Genomic DNA, 23,473 nt, shown 5'->3' on the forward strand with positions numbered 1-23,473 from the left:
GGCAATCTTGTGGTTGAGAGCCCACTGGCCCATGTGGGAATCGAACCGGCAGCCTTCGGAGTTAGAAGCACGGAGCTCTAACCGCCTGAGCCACCAGGCCGGCCCATTTCTTCTATTTTGAGCATACTTACTTAGAACAAACAATATAAGTTTTTGGACATTTTTGCAACTTTCTCAGAAAAAGCCTAAGGAAGGAAAGTAAATTATCTTTTACCAAAGTACAATTTTGCATGACTGGTCATGCTGATCATATTCCCGATCTCAGGAGGATGAGCAGGATGTGTGTTGATAATCAAAAATAATTTTCTGTTTTGGGATGTTCTTAGCATATACAGTCTCAATCCATCCCACTGGCACTTGTGGAAACTACAGATGTTCACGGTGTTTCCCTCTGCCCTGCTTTTTGCTTCTCTCTCTGGAATGGTTTCTCTCTTCCATCTCCATCTTCCCAGGCCCATCTCTTCTAGAAGCCTTTTCTGACCCAAACCAGATGGAAGTGCACAAGATATCTCATTTATATCTCTTTTGACACTTACCTCGTTGGGCTTGTATTACTGAGGTTTGTGTATTTGTATATCTTCACTCCTCTCCTCTTCTCTTGGGGTATGGGGAGGTATCTTGTTTTTGTATCCCTGGTTTCTAGCACAGTCCCTGGCACATAATACATACTGAGATGAAATGACTAGAGGTACTAGATGGGTCAAGGAATCACCCACTTGAATGACAGAAAAAGCAGACTTTGATTTAGTGAAGACTTTTGGGCACTTATAGTTTTTGCATCTCTGAGACAAAGTATTTATAGAGAAGAACTGTCTTCATTGTGCCGTAGATAAGCACATTCTTGAGAATTCCCTTTTTAAAAGCAAAACATTTATCACTCACTAATGGTATCAATAACTGTCCTTCATCTAGGTCTTCCCACTCCCTACTGCTACAGTATCCTGGGAATTTTGATGTATCCTGTACAATTTCTACAGTATCCTGGGAAATTGATCCTGGGAATTTAGTTTAGAAGCTAAACTTAAAAATGTGGCAACATGCTACATTGTTTTGTACACTTGAAACTAATAAAAAAATACACCTAATGTAAAAAAAAAAAAAAAAAAGTGGTAACATGGATTTTTTTTTCCGGTATCATTATCCTGTTACTTTTCATTGTTATCAGCCAACCAGACCCAGTTGGTTTAGCTCTCAATTACTGTGGTGTCTTTAATAAGGAATAAATGCTCATTTAGGAAAACAAAAATTACATACCTTTTCTGCTTTTTCTTTAATTTTTTTTTCTGTCTCCTTGCTTTTATTTCCATTTGTTTAATAAATATGTTTCAAGAGCTTGCTGTAGCTGCCCTTATACTGGTGCTTCAGATACATCCTGCTCCTCTCTCATGGGCTCAGGGGTTATTGGGAAGTCAGACGAATCAACAGGCAGAGTGATTGTACTCTGATGGGGTGAGAACCTGGGACTGGGAAAACGGAATCCTACTGAGCCAAGGAATGCTTCTCAGAACTATACAGATCAGAAAACTATGAGAATGAGGGAGACTTAGCCAGCTATGGGTGGTGAAAGGAAAGGGTGGGAGAATAATATACTTAACAGAAAAATCAAGTGCCAGAGAACATTCCCATACTTGAAGAAGTGTAATTACTTCAGAGTGGTTGGAGTGTCCCAGCAAGAAATAAAGCTTTTCTGTTTCATTTACTTTTTTTTTTTTTTTTTTTTTTTTTTTTTTAGAAACACAGTTGGCAAGGCACTGTGATTTAGCCATATGGCAAAACAGGCCCGCTGTTCTGGTTAATACCAAGCAGACGTCGGCTAGCTATGGCTCTTAGGAACTTAAAGCTTAAAGGCCTGACCTTGGCCTCCCAACCTAGATACTGCTTAAGTGCAGGGACATTGTCTGATTCACTCTCTGCTCTGTCCCCAGCCCTGGTACAGCGCCAGGCAGCAGTCAAAGCTCAGTAAATATTCATCAGATGAGTAAGATGGCCACTTAAGACCCTGGGGGAGATGAATTACCCTTTGGCACACTCTCGACTGCTTGGGGCACCCAAGGTGGGTCTTAGGGTGTCTTTGAGCAATGAAGTAGTTAACTTAGCCCCAGGTCTCCTAAGACAGATTTGCTAAGGAGAACCTACTCACAGAGCAGTGATGCCCTTGATATTGTCAGCCAATTAATTCCTTAAGTACTCCGAGTTAGGAAAGGCCTGCTGATTTGATTTTATCTGTCTTTTAAGACTGATCTTTGATCATATCCCATTCCAGCTGGACTTCCTCTCCTCTTCTTCCCTCCTCCATTACTGATGGTACGGGATCTAATTACCTCATCACCCCTTAATTTATTTATGAAAGGGCTGAGGTTAAAGAAAAGAAGAACAAAACTCCTGGGCCCTTTGGGGATCTTGGGTAAAAGCTTTCCTTTCTCTTTTCCCTCCCTGATGCCCAATAAAACCTCCTTTTCTGTCTCTGGCAAGTTGGAATTGTTCTTACTTACAAATTTAAATAAATAAACTTCCCTCCCAGGGCTGAGCGGAGGCCAGCCATGTGGGTAAGCTTGGCCTGCCACTCCCAATGGATCAATCAATCTATCAACAAGAATTCATTGATCCCTCAGGAAGCAGATTTCAAAACCAGCACATAGCTCCTGGACATCCTGGCTTCCTTTTTACAAGACAGTTGGGGAAGAGGAGTGTTTTGAAATTTTAAATTTTATTATTACTCAAATATTACATGGATACATTCACCTTTTAAAAAAAATTCCAACAACACAAATATGTGGCGTAACAAGTGGAAGGCTTTCTCCATTTCCTCACATCCATCCCACTGTTAAGAGCTTGAGATTGTATCCTTTTATTAAGACCTTGAACCAATGCACTTTCATTGATGTACACCTGTATAAACATCTTATTTAAAAAAACAACAAATGGAATCACAGCGTAGGTACCGTTTTTTTTTTTCTTTTTTTTAGCAGTTAAGTCCTGGACATCGGAGCAGTCAGACCACACACACCTACGTTTAAATGGCTGAAATAGTATTTAACAGCATAGAGGGACCATTATTTACTTGTTTCCCTATTGATGGGCGTTAACATAAGTTTCAAATTTTTCAGTATTATAAGCTATGTTGCAAGTACCGGTTCTCTAGGAATTATCCATTTAACCATGCATTTATTGTGGGCTCACCAGGTGCCATGCACTCGGGGTTAGGGGTAAACAAAACAGACACCTAAAAACAGTTTGAGCGATGGAAAAGCGGTTATTTTCTTTTTCCAAAAGGCGGAGACAGGCTGAAGATCGTTCTCTACATCAACCCAGGAGGCCGAGGAGTCCGCCGCGGTGTCTCCTCAGCATGGAAAGGGGCTCCGGGACCCGTAAGGTTGTGGCGAGGAAGAAGGGTGGAGAGCACAAGTGCGCTTTTCAAGAATGCCCAGGATCTGAAGGCTGCGGGTCTGGAGGTGCCACACATAGCGAAGAGCCGCTCATCGCACACCAGAAGCTCGGCGCAGGTCCGGCGGGGCAGGGCGGGGCCGAGCAGCGCGCGACCCTCGGCGCGCTCGGGAAGGTACGGACCAGAGCGGCCTCTCTGGCCCCCGCTCCCGCGGGCTCTATGACACCGCGTTGGCTAGCGGGACGGGGCGGGGTTGCCTGAGGGGGAGGAGACTACTCCACACTGTGCATCTCGCGGTGAACCTCGAGCGGAGCTCTCTCGCGAGAACTAGGGAGTACCGCGCTTGCGCACTGAAGTAGCGCTTAGTGGCTGTAGCAGGTCCTCCAGCGGGTGTGGAGGGAGACAGTAAGTGTGGAGGCCAGTGGGCCCCCGGCAACTCACCACCATGAGCGGCACTTTAGCCAAGATTGCGGAGATCGAAGCCGAGGTAATGGGCGCAACTGGCGCATCCCTCTCCTTCCGAGTGTTCTTTCTTCCGCGGCGTTGCTCCTGGCTGAACTCCTTTCAGCAGCATCGGGCCCCACATTCCCCGACTCCCCTCAGCCCGGACTCGTGTTCCCCGATTCCCCCCTGCCCGGTTCGGCGTTCTCCCACTCCCCTCCTCCGGGGACCGCGATCCACACCCCTGCACCTTGTTTGGTACTCTCTTCCAGTGTTCATCTTGTCCGAACGTTGTTTCTCTCAGTTTTTTCTTCCTTTTCTTGTGAGCGACACCGAATCCTGTTCTCCTACTCTAGCCCTCACTGCTCACGTACTTTAGTATCTTTCCTTATCATCCTTCGAAATCCCCACCTTCCCCAGTCTCTACTTTGATGACTCCCTTTCCTAGAGTATAGCTTCCGGGAATAGGATCTAGAAATAAATTGACATCTGTGGTAGCTGTTGATTCCACCTGGATTAGTGTGTGATTCGATTGCCTGAAGCGCGCAGAGCTCTTTAAATTCGGCGAATTGGTGGCTCTGTCAGATGGGGCATGCCAGGACAAGCAGTAGAAAAGGAATTAGCAGATGAGTTTTAGTCTTATCGGTGGTCATGTCTCTCTAGGGGCCTCAGTTGTTTGCTCTGTAATGAGGTGAATGAGCTGGGTGATGGAGAGAATGGATTTTTACATTTTTTTTTTAAGTCTGACTAAAATGGGTATACCGAAGTTAGAGGGACCTAGGAAAAAAACATCATTCTTTCAGAGCTGGGGGAGCATTCATTCTGCATATTTTACCCTGTAGGACCTGCTTCTGATTTATGGCTGTGATTCTTCCCTTATAGATGGCTCGGACTCAAAAGAACAAGGCCACTGCACACCACCTAGGGCTGCTTAAGGCTCGCCTTGCTAAGCTTCGCAGAGAACTCATTACTCCAAAAGGTGGTGGTGGTGGTGGGCCCGGAGAAGGTTTGTGTTTTTCGTCAACATTTTTTTTTTTCTGGTATAATTTCTACCAAAATAATATAGGCATAATGGTTTAAAAATAATTTTAAAATTTGTATCAAAGTATTTCTATCAATTGTATTTTCTAAGCCTAAATTCTTCAATTGTGTTTATTTTATTTTATTCTGCTGGCTTCAAAGACAAATGAATATTGTCTAATTGAATTAGGGTTTTATTTATGTATACCTTATACTGATCCAAATAGGTTTACGTTGGCTTACAGAAATATATAAGCATATACAATCAACAAGATGAAAAAATAAGTAAGGACATTGATGCAAAGGGAAATGAAGGTAGGAAGAATAAGTTGAAGCCAAGAGAAAGAAGGTTAGGATCGAGTAATGTCATAAGGTGAGTATACTTCCTAGAGAAGGGCTACAAATTTGACTTTGAACGTGTTTGCAGCCATTGTAAAAATAAATAAATAGAAAGAAAACTCAGTTAATCACACAGTTTCCAGGGTTTGTAAGACAAAAAGAGAAACCCATTTTTAAGATGAGTTATCATATATAATATTTGAGCCTTAAATACTGTGGGTACTAGAAAGGTATATAAGTTTAAGTGGTAGAGGAATAAAGTTTTTATGTCAAACACTCTGTTAAACATTGTGAATTCCTATGGGGGAATTTTGTATGCATAAGTTCTACTCTAGAAGTAAACTGTAAAAAATTGGAGAAATAGGTCCTAGAGAGAGATGCAGCCAGAATGTGAAAGGAATTACATGAGTCTCAATACTCCCAGAAATAACTTTCTTCCTCTTTTTTGGTATTTATTGATACTTTAGGTTTTGATGTGGCCAAAACAGGTGATGCTCGAATTGGGTTTGTTGGTTTTCCATCTGTGGGGAAGTCAACACTGCTCAGTAACCTGGCAGGGGTGTATTCGGAGGTGGCAGCCTATGAGTTCACTACTCTGACCACTGTGCCTGGTGTCATCAGGTACAAAGGTGCCAAGATCCAGGTGAGTCAGGCCTGCAGGCCAAGGAAGAGAAGAAATCTGTTCCTTAATTCATTTAAAAAGTACTTATTAGGAACTTCTTATGTGTCAGACCTGATCTTTGATCTATCAGGCCCTCAATGTCTAGCAGGGAAGATAAAGCAGTAAAGACCGTAATACAGTGGGATAGTGCCTGTGAAAACGCAGAGAAACAAGGGACTACTTTTTCATCTGAATATTGGGGGTGGGGGAAGGTCTGGTAAGACCAAAAAAGCTTCATGTAGAAAGAGACAATGGAGGTGGGTTTTGAAGTTCAAATAGAATTTCACCAGCCAGGGAAGGTAAAGGGCAATTTCAGGGAGCTGTAATGGTGAACAGCCTACTATAATATGAGCTTAGGTGTGGGACAGGGAGTATTTGTAACTGAATCTGAAAAGGTAGGTTGGAGCTGAATTACAAAGGGCCTGTGTGCCTGCTAAGGAAGTTGAATTTTATTTTGTACAAAGCTAGGAACCATTAGAAACTTTTAAATGAAGAAATAATATCAGATTCTTTTTAGAAGATCTTATCTGTAAGGCCTAATGAGGTTGGTGTCCTGAGAAGTTCTTAGAAAGATGATAGACTTGGGGCTTCCAAATGAGGAGTCCCCTTGGCCATGAAAGAAGGTATATGTTAAAATAATGGAACATATTCTTGTTGGCTGCAAAGTTCTGAATTCCATATTTGAATCTAGGCTAAATATTCCCAAACTTTCTTGGTTCACAGCACACTTAGTGTCTCAGCAATTATTTCATGACACCTTTTCTTGTCCAGTAATTTTTTTATGGTGCCCCAAGCCAAAATAAACCACTAATGGTTCTGTTTGTAAAATAGGTCCAAAAAGCATAAGTACTTATGTCCGTACAGCGAGTTATTTACTAATGGGATATGTATACTGTTGGGTACCACGTAACTTCTCAAATCTTGGAAACAGATTAGATCCTGCCACATTTGTTTCCTTTTCCACAGTGGCTTTTTGTGTGGTGCTTACTTTTTACCATAGCAGCCACTGAAATCCAACTTCCCAAAGATTTGGATCTGACATAATTAAAAGCGATGTAGTAGAATTTAATACTGAAATTGTGAGCTATCTGGAGCTAGTATTTCCTTCAATGTCTGACAGAATTTCTGGTCCTCAAGGCATCAGTGCTCTGTGGTGTCAGAATCTTGTTGCATGTCTGCCTATATGCACGTGTGCCCACATGGCCTCAGATGACTATACCCAACAAGCCCAAAGCTATGGGGCTTACCCCACCTCGCCTGGACTGGGCTATGCCCAGCAGAGCAATCAGCCCTATGGACAGCAGAGTTACCATGGTTACAGCCAGTCAGCGGACACTTCCGGCTATGGCTAGAGCAGCTATGGTTCTTAAGGACAGACCTAGAACGCAGGATATGGCTCAACAGGTGGCTATGGCGGTGGCCAGAGTTCTCAGTTGTCTTAGGGGCAGCAGTCCTCCTACCCTGGCTCTGGCCAGTAGCCAGCTCCTGGCAGCACCTTGGGAAGTTACGGTAGCGGTTCTCAGAGCAGCAACTATGGGCAGCCCCAGAGTGGGGGCTGTGGTCCCCAGTGTGGTGAGGTGAACAACAGCAAGGCTGTGGACAGCAGCAAACCTCTCCTCCTCCTCAGGACTACGGACAGCAGAACCAGTGCAGCAGGAGCAGTGGAGGGCTTGTGGCGGTAACTGCGCCTGAGATCAACTCCTCGTGAGTGGTGGCAGCAGTGGTGGTGGTTATGGCCTCAGCACGCATGGCGGTGGGGTGGTGGCTACGAGGAGGCCATTCCTGGGGTGGTTACAACCGTGGCAGTGGTGGCTGTGAACCCAGAGGTCATGGAGGTGGCCCTGGAGGCAGAGGTGGCATGGGAGGAAGTGACTGTGGTGGCTTCAATAAACGTGGTGGCCCTCGGGACAAGGATCCCATCGTGACTCTGAACAGGATAATTCAGACACTAACGCCATCTTCGTGCAAGGCCTGGGTGAGAACGTTACAGTTGAGTCTGTGGCTGATGACTTCAAGTAGATGGGTATTATGAAGACAAGTGAGAAAATAGGACAGCCTGTGATTAATCTGCATACAGACAGGGAAACAGGCAAGCTCACGGGAGACGCACTGGTATCATTTGATGACCCATCTGCTAAAACCGCTGTTGACCAGTTTGATGGTAAAGAATTCTCTGGGAAGCTATCAAGGTCCATTTGCTACTTGGCAAGTAGATTGCAATTGGGATGGTGGCAGTGGTCGTGGAGGCCGAGGGCAAGGAGCACGATGGGCCGTGGAGCCTGTGGAGATGGTGGCCGTGGCCGGGGAGAATTCCCCTGTGGAGTGGTGGTGGTGGAGGACAGCAGCGAGCCGCAGACTGGAAGTGTTCTCCAGGTGAGGACATGAGCTTGTCCTGGAGTGTAAGGCCCTTAAACCGGATGGCCCAGCAGGGGGACCAGGAGGCTGTCATTTGGGGGTTAGTTCTGGAGATGATGGTCGTGGTGGCAGAGGAGGCTATGGTCGGGGCAGCTACATAGGGGCTTCCGAGGGGCCCGGGCTGGTGGGGGCTCCAGGTGTGACCACAGACAGGATCACAGGGAGAGGTCATATTAGCCTGGTTCTTGAGGTTCTGGAACAGCTTTTCTTCTCAAGTCCCACGGATTCTTTGTGTCAGTCTGTGTAATTGTAACCATATCTGTGGTTCCCATTAAAAACCATTTTATTAAAAAAAAAAAAAATCACTGTTTCTCTTGAAAATTTAGAATATCCCATGGCACCGCCAAGTTCACGGTGGTGCCTCAAGAATGCCTGAGCGAATCATTCGGGAACTATTGGTGTAAGCATTTGTTTTCCCTCTTACTGAGCTACACAGTGAATTGTGAGGTGCATTCATGCTTCTTTATTATAGAATCTGAAGTAGGGTGTACCAGTGTCCTGGTGTTATTCCAGGGTCTCTAGGACTCCTATTGTCCTATGTATATAATTGACCTGGCACATTTAAGTTATCTGCTTAAACCTCTGAAGGCATTTGAGTTTGAAGTAGGTTAATATCCAATTCTTAAAATCCTACATTTCCATGATTTAAAGAAATATTTTTTCTTTTCTTACATTTTGGTTGATTATAATATGAAATTCAGGTGTGTGAAGCCTGGGCTATTTTTATTGAAAAAAAAAGTCGCCACATTTAAATAGTTCAGTGTAACTTTAAAAATATTTCCCTCTTAAGAAAAGCTAAATTTAACTTACTTTTGTAGGGACCTCAATAAATTTCCCCTGTGTTTTCAGCTGCCATGGTTAGAAAATCCTTATTCTTTTCTCTCAGTATAATATTCTCTGTTTCAAATGGCTTTTTATTAGACGTTATAGTCACATCCCAGATTTAGGAGTTTTAGATTATCCAGATGGATATTTCCTTTCGAGTTTTTTTAAGCAGAAAAGGATTTACAAAGTGGTAGTAGATTACAGAATCTTTGAGAAAGCTGAAGAAATAGTCCCTAGACTTAATTTCTAGGAACTAATGATGAACTTTTTGTTGTTTTTTCAAATGTCTTTATTGAGGTGTAATTCACATACAATAAACTGCACATAAAATACACAATTTGATAAGTTTTGACATATCTATATGATAGTGCAAACGTCACCGTGATCAAGATTGTGAACATACCCTCAAATGTTTCTTCATGCCCCTGCCCTTCTGTCCCTTCTTGTCCCCTTCATCTCCAGGAAATCGCTTGCCTACTTTTTGTCACTATAGATTAGTTTACATGCTAAGAGTTTTATATAAATAAGGCCATGTGTAAATATAAATGTACTTTCTTTTTTGAGCCAGCTTCTTTCATTGAGCATAAATTATTTTGAGGTTCTCTATGTCATTCACCCTGCTGCCCTTAATGTTAACATCTTATATAACCACAGAATAATTATCAGGGATAGATTACCATTGGTGCAATAATATTCACTACAGACCTTATTTGAATTTTTACCAATTTACCCACCAATGTTCTTTTTCTTTTCCAAGATTCTATCTGAGATCATCCCATGTTGCTTTAGTTATTTCTCCTTATTCTCCTGCCATCTCTAATAGTTCCTCCTTCATGACCTTTACATTCTTAAAAGAATATTGATCAGTTAATGTGTAGAATGTTCTTCAATTTGGGTTTGTTTGGTGTTTTTTCATGATTAGACTGAGATGTGTATTTTTGGCAAGAGTAGCACATACATGATGTGTCCTTCTCAGTGCATTTTGGGATTCACGATGTCAGTATGTCTTGTTGGTGATGTTTACCTCCATCAGTTGGTTAAAGTGGTGTCTGCAGGCTGTCTCTACTGAAAAGCCATTTTCTTTCTTTTTGTGGTAATAAATATCTTGGGGGAGATATTTTGAGAAGAGGCAAATCCTGTTTCTCAAACTTGCCTGCTAATTTTAGCATCCATCTCGGGATCTTACCTGCAACAATTAATACTGTGCTTCTTGCCTAATGGTGGTTCTCTATCTTTCTCTTTCTTACTATGTTTATTAATTGGAATTCTACTGTATGGAAGAGCTGTTCATTCTCCCCCATGTATGTATTTATTTATTAATTTGTATCATGGTGGGCTCATGGATGTTTATTTTATGTTATGTGTTATAATCTAGTACTACCATTATTTTATTACTCAAATTGTTCCAGCTTTGACCATTAGGAACTCCTTCAGATTGGCTTCTGTGTTCTTTCCATAAGCCCCCGTCTTTTTGTGAGTACTTCCTTATTATTTTCAGGCACCACACGATGTTCCAGGCAAATCTTATATTATCCCTGCCCCAGCCCTGGAATCAGCCACTTGTGAAGGAATTCTAGTTCCTTTTATTGGAGAATGGTATTTAGAAATCAAGATCTGGTTTCCTTATTACTCCCCGTGTAGCCTTTTAAATCAATATAACTAAAGTTTCCAAGTCAAGGTAGGTGTATTGAATATAAATTATCTTTTTTGGGGCCGGCCTGGTGGCTCAGGCGGTTGGAGCTCTGTGCTCCTAACTCCAAAAGCTGCTGGTTCGATTCCCACATGGGCCAGTGGGCTGTCAACCACAGAGTTGCCAGTTCAACTCCTCGAGTCCCACAAGGGATGGTGGGCTGCGCCCCCTGCAACTAAGATTGAACACGGCACCTTGAGCTGAGCTGCCTCCCGGATGGCTCGGTTGGAGCGCAGGCTCTCAACCACAAGGTTGCTGGTTCGACTCCCGCAAGGGATGGTGGGCTGTGCCCCCTGCAACTAGCAACGGCAACTGGACCTGGAGCTGAGCTGCGCCCTCCACAACTAAGACTGAAAGGACAACAACTTGAAGGTGAACAGCACCCTCCACAACTAAGATTGAAAGGACAACAACTTGACTTGGAAAAAAAAAGTCCTGGAAATACACACTGTTCTCCAATAAAGTCCTGTAAAAAAAAAAAAAAAATTTATCCTTTTTGAAAGAGAAAGGGAAAACGTAGCTCACTTTGACTGATAATGTCGTATCAGTCTTAAAGGAGGCAATGTTATTTCTTAGGTTGTAAGGAATAGGGAGGAACTTTTGAGAAGGTTCTTGAATGGAAAAATTGAACTGCCTAAGCAACTTCTGAATTCTTTTTCACTGTGGTTTATTTAATGTGAAGTATATTTCTATAATGTTAGATATGCTTATAGCAAAGTTTGGTTAGTTTTAAACAATATTTTGATCAAATGCAACTCTGTTTCCAGTCCATTTGCGTGGATAATTCAGTATTGACCACACAATAGACCCGTGGTATTGTCAGATTTTACATGCTGTCTTAACTGTTTTTGACAGACTCTCAAGTGCTTAAAACTAATAGTTTGTAATTTTGTTGAGAGGTGAATTTGAATCATGTGCTATGGAGTTGGTTTTGGTGTTCTCATCATTAGATACATACACTATGACTTGTGTCAAGTTTTACTTTTACTGCATTTCCTGGGCAATTGAGCAGTCATTTTCATTTGGGGACACACATCAGGGTCATCCATGGAGCCTTTTGAAGTACAGATCAGTATCTGAACCCTACTTTGACCTTTCCAAATCAGAATCTGCTTACATAGCTGTGTTTCTAATGGTTTTACAGGTGATTTCTCCTGTGCTCGCCTAGTTAAGAATGGCTACAGGCATTTTTGTCATTGGGGATTTGCAAAGGTCTCAGTATGTATCACATGTGAATATCAAGATCCAGCTATTATCTATAGTAAGGAATTTGTGTGGAGGCTCAACTTTCTGAAGAGTGGGGGGATATTGAAAGATAGTAATGTAGAATAATGGATTTAGCCCCCTAAAATGTGGGGTATAATATTTGATTTGTTAGGACTATGACTTCGGGCAAGTCACTTAACTTCTATGAACTCAGTTAATGTCCTTACTCAGAGTTGTTAGGCATTTTTAACTTGATAAAGTATATAAAAAGCCTGCAGCTGACATTTTGTTTTTTATTTTTTTATTAGAGTTTATTGGCGCTAAACTGACGACATATTCTGGGGAATAAGATCTCAAATGCTCCCCTGTAGCTGACACTTAGAAGATGCTTAGTTAAAGTAATATTAATATACTCATAAGGAAGATTGGATTTGGGTCTCCTAAATGTTGGATAGTTGAGAAGTAAACCATTCTGTTTGATCTGCTCAGATTTATAACCTTTTTTTTCCTTTTCTCACCTTCCCCCTGTCCTTAATCTTGCAGCTCCTGGATCTCCCAGGTATCATTGAGGGTGCCAAGGATGGGAAAGGTAGAGGCCGTCAGGTCATTGCAGGTGAGTGGTCCAGGGCCACCATCCTGGGATATCATCCCTTTACCAGGTATTGTTCCTTTAGATGGGGACTGTGGGCTTGGAGATGATACCACAGTGAAGGGCATAGTTTTACCTGAGTTCTTACCAGAATAGAACGTCAGAACTTGAAGGGACCTCAGAGAGTAATAGTCCAGATCCCCATTTGAGGAGAAACAGTAAGGACAGGAGAAGTGAAGTGCTTTTGTCCAGTGTCACACTGTTCATGTCAGATTTAGAACTAGAACTCTTTTTTTTATTTAAAGTAAAATCTTACAAAAGGCTAATCACGAATTGCAACAATCTGCCTCCCGTCCTCACCTCATCTTCAGTTACTCCCCATTGGCAACATGCTGCCAGCTCTTCAACTGTTCCTTCTGCTACTTACCTTCATATTTAAAAAAATTATATTGCTGTTTCACAATTTTAGATATCATCTATTCGTTTATTGTGGTAGAGAATTAGCTCTCTTATACGCCATACCTCTTTTCCTATTCTTTCAAAGAAGTTACATCACAATTTTTCATTAACTCATCACTTGTGATTTACATAAGTATATAAAGACTGTAACTTTTGGGCAATGCTGAGATAAGTAGTAATTTATGACTGGGTTTCTTTTCTCTTGAAATCTGTTTTTGAAATTTGTTTTTCATGGAATTAATAATTGTCTGTTGTTTGCTAATATTTTTTAAATGTTCCAACAGATCAAGTGCCCATCAGTCGCCATTTTTCTAGATACTTAAATACAGTTCCAAAAATAATCTTGCTGATTTCATTCTCTCCCCTCAACCCTGACACTATCCTTTGTATTTGTGGTTCAGTCTGGATTGATTGCTTTCTAGAGCAGCACTGCCCAGTAATGGAAATATTCTGCAGTAATGGAAATGACCCGAATCTGCGCTGTCCAATAGGGTAGCCGCTAGACGTGTGTGGCTGTCGAGCGCTTTAAATGTGCCTAGTGCACCTGAGGAACTGAATTTTAAATTTTATCTTAATTTACATTTAGCCACAGGTGGCTAGCGGAGTCTGTATTGGACAGTATAGCCCTAGACTTTTTATGTGGCTGTCATCCTGAGATTTTCTTCTGTGTTCTTGTATGGGATCTTGTATTGCCTAGAGTCAGTGTTTTACTTTTTTTGGGTTATCGTTATCTTTTGCTGAAGTACATTCTTTAGTAACTCCAGAGAAAGGATAAATTAAATTAGAGGTAAATCTTTCTTTCTTTTTTTTTTTTTTTTTTACGTTTGAAAGTATTTTATTCAACCCTTATACTGGATTATTAATTTAGCTGTTTTATATAATTATAGGTTTCACGTCATTCATGGGTGAATATCAAAAACACGCTAAATTAAAAGAGGCAGGCGCAAAAGACTATATACGTTTTGTTTGAGTCTATTTATATGAAATTCTGAAAAATGGCTATGGTGACAGAAAGCAGATTGAGAATCAAGGGGAAGATTGATTGGATAGGCGGGGCACAAGGGAACTTTTGGAAGTGATGGAAATGTTCTGTATCTTGATTGCAGTACTGGTCACACAGGTTTTTTGTTGTTGTTGTAAATTATGCCTCAATAAAATTGATTAAAATATGCTAACCGGATACTCTTATTCTTTTGGAGTTCTTACTGTTTTAAATCTTTCTAAGCTCAGGAATTTAGGTTATTGCTCGGACTTGTTTTTCTACTAGAAGTTGACACAACTTCTAGATACACTAGTAGAAAACAAGGCATACATCGCAAATTGATGGCTAGCATATATCTTTGTAATCTTAAGCACTTCATGTGTGTCTATGTATTTACCAAAAAATCCTTTGTTTCTGAAGTGCAGGAACTCGGTCCCCCTCACACTTTGGAGTATTTGGATTAGTTAAGTCTTTAATGAAATTTAGGTATAATTTGTTTTTCCAATTTTGCAGTGGCCCGAACGTGTAACTTGATCCTCATTGTTCTGGATGTCCTGAAGCCCCTGGGGCATAAGAAGATGATTGAAAATGAACTGGAAGGCTTTGGCATTCGCTTGAACAGCAAGCCCCCCAACATTGGCTTTAAGAAGAAGGATAAGGGGGGCATTAACCTTACGGCCACTGTAAGTGGGGCAGGTGGTGTGCGGCAGGCTGCTGAAGAAACGGGGGTGGGAGTGGATTGAGGTACAGGGACACTGACATTTGGAAATCACCCAACTTCTTCTAGCACTAATTGAGGTAACAACAATGACCTTGTAATGACTGACAAGAATCAAGAGTAGAATAAGAGTCAATCTCAAACTTAACTTTGCAACTTTATTTCCTCTTTTGGGTTATCTATTTGGGGTGATGCGGGAGTACAGATCAATCTTAGGCTTGCCTGAAGTAGATGGCTGCCGGTACCATGTTTTTATTCATTCAGTACAGATTAATAGAGCGCCTGCCATGGGCTCTGGGGAGTGGATGGAAGAGGGAGCAAAACAGACAAAAATCCTTGCCCTCACTAAGCAGTGAGGAAAGTAGCAAACAAAATTGAGTAAATATAGTATATTAGATGATGATTAATCAAAGAACAAAAGTAAACAAGGGAAAGAAGATGGAGACTTTTGGTGGGATGGTTGCAATTTTAAGTAGGTTGATCAGAGAAGTCTTCACTGAGGTGACGGGAAGGAGTGAACCACACGGATACCTAGGGAAAGAGCATTTCATGTAGAGGGAGCATTCATGGCCCTGGGGTAGAGCACGCCTTTGTGTGTTTGAAGAACAGCAGAGTGAGGAAGTCGGAAGGAGAGTGGTAAGAGATGAAGTCATAGCATAGGGCCATATGTGCTTTCACTTTGCAGGAGTTGGGTAACTGCTGGTTGGGTTTACCAATCTATGGAGTAAACATGACTCAGGTTTCAATGGAATCATTTTGGCTGTTTGTTGATAACAGACTGAAATGGATTATAAGCATTCTCAACAGAAGTGGTGAAACCATTTAAGAGGTTATGGCGATAACCCAGTCAAGAAGTGATAGCTTCTTAGACCAGGGTTGCAGTAGTGGAGGAGATGAGAAGTGGTTGATTGTGGAAAGGTTTTGAAAATAGTTGGTAGGAATTACGGGGGTATTGGATGTGGGTTGTGAGAGAAAGAGATGACTGAGTTTGTTTTTGTCCTGAGCTAGAAAAATGCACTCTTATTACTGAAATAGCAGGACTTTGGATAGAATAGGTTTGGAGAAGAAGGGAAAATCAAGACTTTCAGTTTCAGATGCCAGTTAGCCATCCGAGTGTTACTGCCAGGCAGGCACATGAGGACTAGTCTGGGCTGGAAGTATGAAGGTGGTGGCTATCAACTTTAAAGCCACGAGCTGAGCTGAGATCACTAGGAAGTGAGCATAAATAGAGGAGTTTCAAGGATTAAACCTTGTGCCTCCCTCCCTCCCAATGATTAGAGGTTAGGAGATGGGAAGAATCAGTAAATCAGACTTCTCAGACAAAGAAGGAGAAGGCAAACCAGAAGAGTTTGGAATCTTGGAAGTCAAATAAAGAGAGTATTCCAGATTGGAGGAGTGGTCAGTTCTGTCAGATGCGGCTTCTAAGGCATATAATCGAGGACTGAGAATTTCCTGCAACACTTAACATTCCAGAGGTCCAGACGATTAGAATGGCATAGGTTTAAGCTGTCCTGCCCAAAAGATCCTTCCTATTCTGCCACAATGTGTGAATTTGAGCATTCAATATTCTTTCAGTATTGGTTTGATAAGGCTGCCATAGTAAAGTACCATACACTGGGTGGCTTAAGCAACAGAAATTTATTTTCTCTTAATTGTGGAAGAAGATCTCTGAGATCAAGGTGTGAGGAGGATTGGTTTCTTCTGAGCCCGCTCTCCTTGGCCTGTAGACGGCCATCTTCGCTCTGTGTTTTCACATGGTCATCCCTCTGTGTGTCTATGTCCTAATTTCCTTTTCTTGTAAGGATACCAGTCACATTGGATTAGGGCCCACTCATATGACCTCATTTTAACTCAGTTACCTCTTTAAGACCCTGTCTACAGCCACATTCTGAGGTACTGGGGTTAGGACTTCAGCATATGAATTTGGGTAGGAGGGTGGACACAATTGGGTAGGGACACAGTTGAAGCCCGTAACACCTTCCTTAGAGGTTGGAAAGATTTTTTAAAACTATTTCCTACTAAAAGGCAGTTACTCTTATCCAGGATAATAGTCTTCAGAAATTTAGTTTGCACGTTAGCTAGGATTATTTGGATACATCAGTAGATACTTTCGGGAGATTTTTTGCTCTCCAACCAGTCAGTGTCTTGTATGCCCATTCAGTGCCCTCAGAGTGAATTGGACGCTGAAACTGTGAAGAGCATTCTGGCGGAATACAAAATTCATAATGCCGATGTGACTTTGCGTAGTGACGCCACAGCAGATGACCTCATTGATGTGGTGGAAGGAAACAGGTACGGGCCGAGGGTACAGTCTAATGCCTGAGTTGATTTGAAGGCACTTCCTGGAACGCATTGGGTCATGAATCTGGCAAACATTGATTCTAACTCCAGTTGTGCTACTGTCTCAAATAATAATAGACCTTGGTTTCTTTAGCTGTAAAATGAGGGGTTGGTCTTGATTTCCAACATCCTTCTTTACGTCAAAGATTATGATGGTCAAATTACTCATTTCAGGTACTTGCTGTGAACTAGGCTGCCCCTCAAGGTCTATCTCACAGATGGTTGAAGAGAGTAGGTTCTCAAGTCTTCTCTCCCAGAATTATTCTATCGGAGAAATCCTATAGTCTGTCCTATAAAACTCAGAGCAGGCTGGGTTTTGTCTGTTCTCTCTAACCTAAGAGTATGTACCTGAAGCCCTATTCCATGAAATGTTACTATTATTAATATTTGAAATTGAATAATAATTGAAACCACTGTTAAAATTATTCTTGGCATTTGGATATAATATTTTCTAGTTGCTTTCCTGTTCATTTGTTCCTATTTGTTGGATGAATTGATTTGATCCTTATTTGAAAGCAGACAAGCCACTACTTTGAGGTAGACATTTTCTAAGTGAGACAATTGAAGCCTGAGAGCTTGTGGCCTGCCTTCTTATTAATAACCTGAGCTGCCATACTGATTGAACATTGGGATTGTGACATTGCTAGATGCTGTGTTAAATTTTTTTTACTCATTAAAAATTATGAAATATATTATTACAAATATACTTACATTCTTAAAACAACTTTGTGGGAAATTGACTCTAAGACTTGTCCAGGAGCATAGATCTAAAAAGTGACAGAACTGGGAGTAGATTCAATCTGTGAGACCAAAGCTTGTGTTCTTTCCACTGTAGCATGTTCTGTCAGTCGTTAGCTGCATTGCTGGGACTAGGGCCTGGATTTTGTTGTAATGCTTTTCAACCCATAGTTCACCTTTTGGATGTTCTACTTTATTTTGGTAGGAAGCTTTTTTTGGGGGTGGGAGTTGATCTGCCTCTTACGATCCCTTTTGAGAGTCTCTGATTTGGGGGTTCTGCGTGAGGGGATGCCGACAATCAAACTGACAGTCTGGACAACAGTTCCAGGCTAATGTCCTGTTTTTCTCCTATTTCTATAGAGTTTATATCCCCTGTATCTATGTGTTAAATAAGATTGATCAGATCTCCATTGAGGAATTGGATATCATCTATAAGGTACCTCACTGTGTACCCATCTCTGCCCATCACCGCTGGAATTTTGATGACCTGTTGGAAAAGATCTGGGACTATCTGAAACTAGTGAGGATGTAAGTCTCAGTGGATAGGGTAATATTGCTGTAAGAATTAAACCAGACTGTCCTAAAATGATTTCCTGTGGAGCCCATTAACATAATCTTTTTGGAGATATAAATAAATTAACTCCTATCGTCTGCTATGCCATATTGAGGGCATTTTTTTCCTCAGGTTCGAGGTTATCTGGGTCTGATCTTCTCAGGGGTGATGGCGGGTTGATTTTCAGTCAACACATGAAACATTCCAAGAAGCAGACAACCTGTGCTCCTCCTCTGTTCTAGTTACACCAAACCCAAAGGCCAGTTGCCAGATTACACATCCCCAGTGGTGCTGCCTTACTCCAGGACCACAGTGGAGGATTTCTGCATGAAGATTCACAAAAATCTTATTAAAGAATTTAAATAGTAAGTATCATGGGTATGTGGCACCTTCTTTTCCCTGTGAGCTACTGAGTCCATTAACTAGGAATTCTTACGATAACATTAAAGAAATTGGGCATCAGGGAGGCTGCTGAAATGCTTGTTTGGTTAGAACTCTGCAATGTCCTCTTAAAACCATGTGAAGTTGGAGCAGGAAGAGCTCTGGAAGCCTCTTCTTGTCAAGAGGACCGACAGTACAAAGGGCTCTGATTTTCTCATTAGTTCATCTTCCTCTTGGCAAGCACAAATGTTAATTCTTCCTGCCCGTATCCAATATGATGGAGTACTGAATCCCCCCTAAACCTTAAGCATGGGTAAACCGCCCCAATCTCTTTCTCGTACTTTTCACTGCTGACAGGGCCTACAAGCAATGATAGCTCACTAGCAATGAGCATCTCATTATTTATTTATGTTATTTTTAGCATCTTATTTTGAACTGATTTTAGATTTACAGAAAAGTTGCCAAAAATTCTTCAGAGGGTTTCCTTATATCCCTCATCCTACATCATCAGTTTCTATAACCATAGTACAGTTTCCAAGAACAGAAACTAGCGTTGGTATATTACTTGAATTTTAATACCTTTTCTATCAATGTCCTTTTTTGTGTTTCAGGAATTACATAGCATTTAGTTGTCACTTCTCCTTAGTCTTCCAGTGTTCCAGTCTCCCGGTAATATTTCCTTAGTCTTTCACTGTCTTTCATGACCTTGACACTTGAAGAGTATTAGCCAGTTATTTTGTAGAATGTCCTTCACTTTGGGTTTGTCCAGTGTTCTCTCATGATTGAAGTCAGATGCGTTTTTGGTAAGAATACCACAAAAATGACGTGTCCTTAGTGTATCATCACAGGATTCATGATGTCGATGTCATTTGATGGTGATATTTACTTTGATCATTTGGTTAAGTTTGTGTTGATTGATTTTTTTGGTTCATTTTAGCCTTCCCCTTTTTCTTATTTTTAACTTCTTTCTCCAACAGTGAGAAACCTGGCTGTTATTATCTATAATCTACTTATTTAATTCTAGTGTACACATAAAGTAGTTCAGAATTGCAATCAATAATCCTGTGAGAAATATTTTAACTAACTGGCTTATAATATTTATGAATAGCTTTTCATCTTTAGAAGCTGAAATTTTAAAAATTGTTTTAAGGGCCGGCCTGGTGGCCCAGGCGGTTAGAGCTCCGTGCTCCTAACTCCAAAGGCTGCCGGTTCGATTCCCACATGGGCCAGTCGGCTCTCAACCACAAGGTTGCCGGTTTGACTCCCGCAAGGGATGGTGGGCTGTGCCCCCTGCAACTAGAAAACGGCAACTGGACCTGGAGCTGAGCTGCGCCCTCCACAACTAAGACTGAAAGAACAACAACTTGAAGCTGAATGGCACCCTCCACAACTAGGATTGAAAGGACAACAACTTGACTTGGAAAAAAAAAAAAAGTCCTGGAAGTACACACTGTTCCCCAATAAAGTCCTGTTTTAAAAACAAAAAATAATTGTAAAAAATCAGGGAAGCATAGAAACAGTGTGACATTTTAAAAATACTTGTTTCTTGGGCGGCCGGATGGTTCAGTTGGTTAGAGCGTGAGGTCTTAACAAGGTTGCAGTTCCACAACTAGATTGAAGGACAACTTGGAGCTGATGGGCCCTGGAGAAATACACTGTTCCCCAATATTCCCCAATAAAAAAAGAAACAAGAAACAAAAGAACTTGTTTCTCATCCTAAGAATACTGAAAGAGCGAAGTCCTTTATTAAGCTTTATGTTTATTTTATCTAAAATAACTATTCCACGCTTAGGTCCTAATTTCCACTATCATCAAACCATTATAATTTGGCACAGGCTTGAATCAGTGGAGAGTTGGGGAAAATTAGACATTTTCGTTTTTAAAATTTTATGGATTTCTATATAGCTCCTGCCTTCCATGGTGGCAGAACACTGTGCAAAGCCTCTAGAATTGTACGTTAACCAGGGAATCAAATGAGGGGGGAGAAAAATATTTTGGGGAAGAGACATATCAAAGCAAATAGAATTTTATTTGGTCACTATTTTCCTGTTGGTTTTATTTTGTTTATTAAATTACTGCCCAAATAGCATTTTAACTATTTTAATAATAGAAAAGATTCAGCTTTCGGCCTATTAATTATAACATTTGTCTCTGTGCCATTCCTTCTGTATCCTTGACCTCATGCACAGCACGTATCTTTTGATCATTTATAAGTGTTTTCCATGTGTCACAAGATTCATATATATCATTTTTATAACTATATTTTTCCTATCTTTTGCTACTTTACATAATTTTCTAGTCTTCACTCACAGATCTTTCCTTTTTTATTTCTTTAATCTAGAAATAGGATTAATGATTATAGCTTTTGATAGATGTTGCTGTATTGCTTTCCAAAAAGGCTGACCCTGTTTACATTGCCATCAACAATATAGCAAGCAGTGACTTTACTGCAGGCATTGAGTATGGCTGATAAAAACTAGTTTTCTTGTTTAAGATAGTAAACAGGTATTGATCTGGTTTGTTAGTGAATTTGAAAACAAATTTTTTTTTTAAAGTGTGTTTTTCCAGGACCCATCAGCTCCAAGTCAAATAGTTGTTTCAATCTAGTTGTGGAGGGCGCAGCTCACAGTGGCCCATGTGGGGATTGAACTGGTGACCTTGTTAAGAGCACCACGCTCTAACCAACTAAGCTAAGGGGCTGCCCCAAATTTTTTATATATATATTTATTTTATAAATAGTGTTACGTGTTTAAAAAGTGAAATCGTCGTGAATATAGATTCTTAAAGTTTTGATGCAAAGGTGGTATAATAACAGTATGATCACCATTTTCTACCTCTTGGGACCTACCTAGTTCTTAGCCTCTGTGAGGCAGGTCTCAGTATCTTGTTCACCAGTTTCCATCACGAGTACAACATCTTAATATCAGAGACTCATGGATAAAAATTACCTTCATGTATTCTAAGAAATCAGGGGAATATACCAATTATGGTTTCTTGATAGGGAGGGAGGATTTTCCTAGCATGGCTGAGGAGGGGGCCCTGCATTTCTTATCAATACTCATTGATGTTTCAGTAGATCCAATGAAAAACTGGTATTCTTTAACAGTCTATAACTGACACTGTGTATGTAAGAATCAATTTCCAATCTGAATTATTTCAGGGTATTTCTCTATAACAAACCCTTGCTTTTTCCTTTTAACTTTAAGCTAGGCTTGTCACACTTCTCATTTGTGTTTTTTTCTTTGACTTTCTTAAACGGGCTCTGGAACAAAAGGAACTACACAACTTCTAAACGTCTTTGCCACTTTGTATGTGAAGGCTGCAATGTGCCACACTACCGAGGAATCCAAAGCCTCTGAGCTTTGAGTGTGATTCTTGATTAGGAGAGGGGACCACGGCTGTTAAAGGCCTGTGGCTCTTACGAGCTGGAAAGCTAAACCTGAGTGGAAAGATGGCACCCGGGTAGATAGGGAAGAAGTTGGGTGATTATTTATACTGACTGTTCTTTTTTCCCTTCCATACAGTGCTCTGGTCTGGGGTCTCTCTGTGAAACACAATCCTCAAAAAGTGGGTAAAGACCATACGTTGGAGGACGAAGATGTCATTCAGATTGTGAAGAAGTGAAGCCACCTCCTTTTCCCATCTGCTGGGCCAACCACTGCAACTTTCCCCAGGACCAAGCACCCCATCCCAAGCCCCTTCTGGTTTTGGCAGCCATTGGATCAGGATTCAGGGGAGGGAGATGGAGGCACCCAAACTGGAACTTCACTTGTCTTTTTTTTTCCCCCTTTTCCCAGGTCACATTTCTATTTTTTCACTTATCTTAATTTGGTGTCACCTTGTGTGTTGAACTGCATAAAGGACCTGGTAGGCCAGCTGGCAGCTGGCTCTGTGCAGTTCATGTGTCACTGTCAGAATTTGTTTCGGGATGGACTGACTGAGGATGGGTATGGACAGTGAGGCAGCTGCAGAAGGGGTACTTGGGCGCTTGGTCTTGAGTGTGAAATGGATAAAAATGTGACTGCAATTTTTTTTCTAATTTTATTGGGGAATATTGGGGAACAGTGTGTTCCTCCAGGGCCCATCAGCTCCAAGTCGTTGTCCTTCAATCTAATTGTGGAGGGCGCAGCTCAGCGCCAAGTCCAGTGGCCGTTTTCAGTCTTTTAGTTGCGGGGGGCATAGCCCACCATCCCATGCGGGAATTGAACCAGCAGCCCTGTCGTTGAGAGCTCACGCTTTAACCAACTGAGCCATCTGGCTGCCCCTCCAGAAGCTCGTTGTCTTCAATCTAGTTGTGGAGGGTGCAGCTCACTGGCCCATGTGGGAATTGAACTGGCAACCCTGTTGTTCAGAGCTCACGCTCTAAACAACTGAGCTATCTGGCCGCCCTTGCAACTATGGGAAACCCTTCCATCTGGATGTGACCTTCAGCCCTTTCAAGTACTCTTTCCCAGATGATACTGAAGTGAGGAGGGACTTGATGTAAGTTAACTGATTATTCTTTGCAAGGCTAGCCCATTTGGGAGACGGTGTAGTATGGCAGTTAAGTACTCTGACCGGCTACACTGGAGTTGGAATGGCAGGTCCACCTCTAATTAGCTGTGGACCCTTGCACAAATTACGCAGCCTCTCTATGCCCGTTTCCTCATGTAACATGGAGATAGTAATAGCATCTTCTAGAGTGGAGATTGTTAGTATTAAGGGAGATGGTACTTATAAAATGCTTGGCAC

The 23,473-nt window shown here is 41.5% G+C and overlaps 1 protein-coding gene across 1 annotated transcript; it reads left to right on the forward strand.

Moving 5' to 3' along the window:
* The first annotated feature begins 3,714 nt into the window (after positions 1–3,714).
* DRG1 (developmentally regulated GTP binding protein 1) lies at positions 3,715–22,638 on the forward strand. The gene is made up of 9 exons (XM_033097293.1): positions 3,715–3,872; positions 4,709–4,832; positions 5,653–5,828; positions 12,526–12,595; positions 14,526–14,695; positions 16,892–17,022; positions 18,169–18,336; positions 18,604–18,726; positions 22,267–22,638. The coding sequence occupies exons 1-9, from the start codon at positions 3,831–3,833 to the stop codon at positions 22,364–22,366; spliced, it is 1,104 nt and encodes a 367-aa protein (XP_032953184.1). The 5' UTR covers positions 3,715–3,830; the 3' UTR covers positions 22,367–22,638.
* Positions 22,639–23,473: the final 835 nt, after the last annotated feature.

This window comes from Rhinolophus ferrumequinum, chromosome 25 (assembly GCF_004115265.2).
Source record: "Rhinolophus ferrumequinum isolate MPI-CBG mRhiFer1 chromosome 25, mRhiFer1_v1.p, whole genome shotgun sequence".
Taxonomy (NCBI): Eukaryota; Metazoa; Chordata; class Mammalia; order Chiroptera; family Rhinolophidae; genus Rhinolophus; species Rhinolophus ferrumequinum.

Excerpts from the sequence above, each read along its gene's own strand:
- DRG1 (XM_033097293.1), top strand. The coding sequence starts at position 3,831 with ATGAGCGGCACTTTAGCCAAGATTGCGGAGATCGAAGCCGAG. Across the intron at positions 5,829-12,525 it reads ACAAAGGTGCCAAGATCCAG|CTCCTGGATCTCCCAGGTAT; the intron begins GTGAGTCAGGCC and ends TTAATCTTGCAG. Across the intron at positions 17,023-18,168 it reads GATGTGGTGGAAGGAAACAG|AGTTTATATCCCCTGTATCT; the intron begins GTACGGGCCGAG and ends CTATTTCTATAG.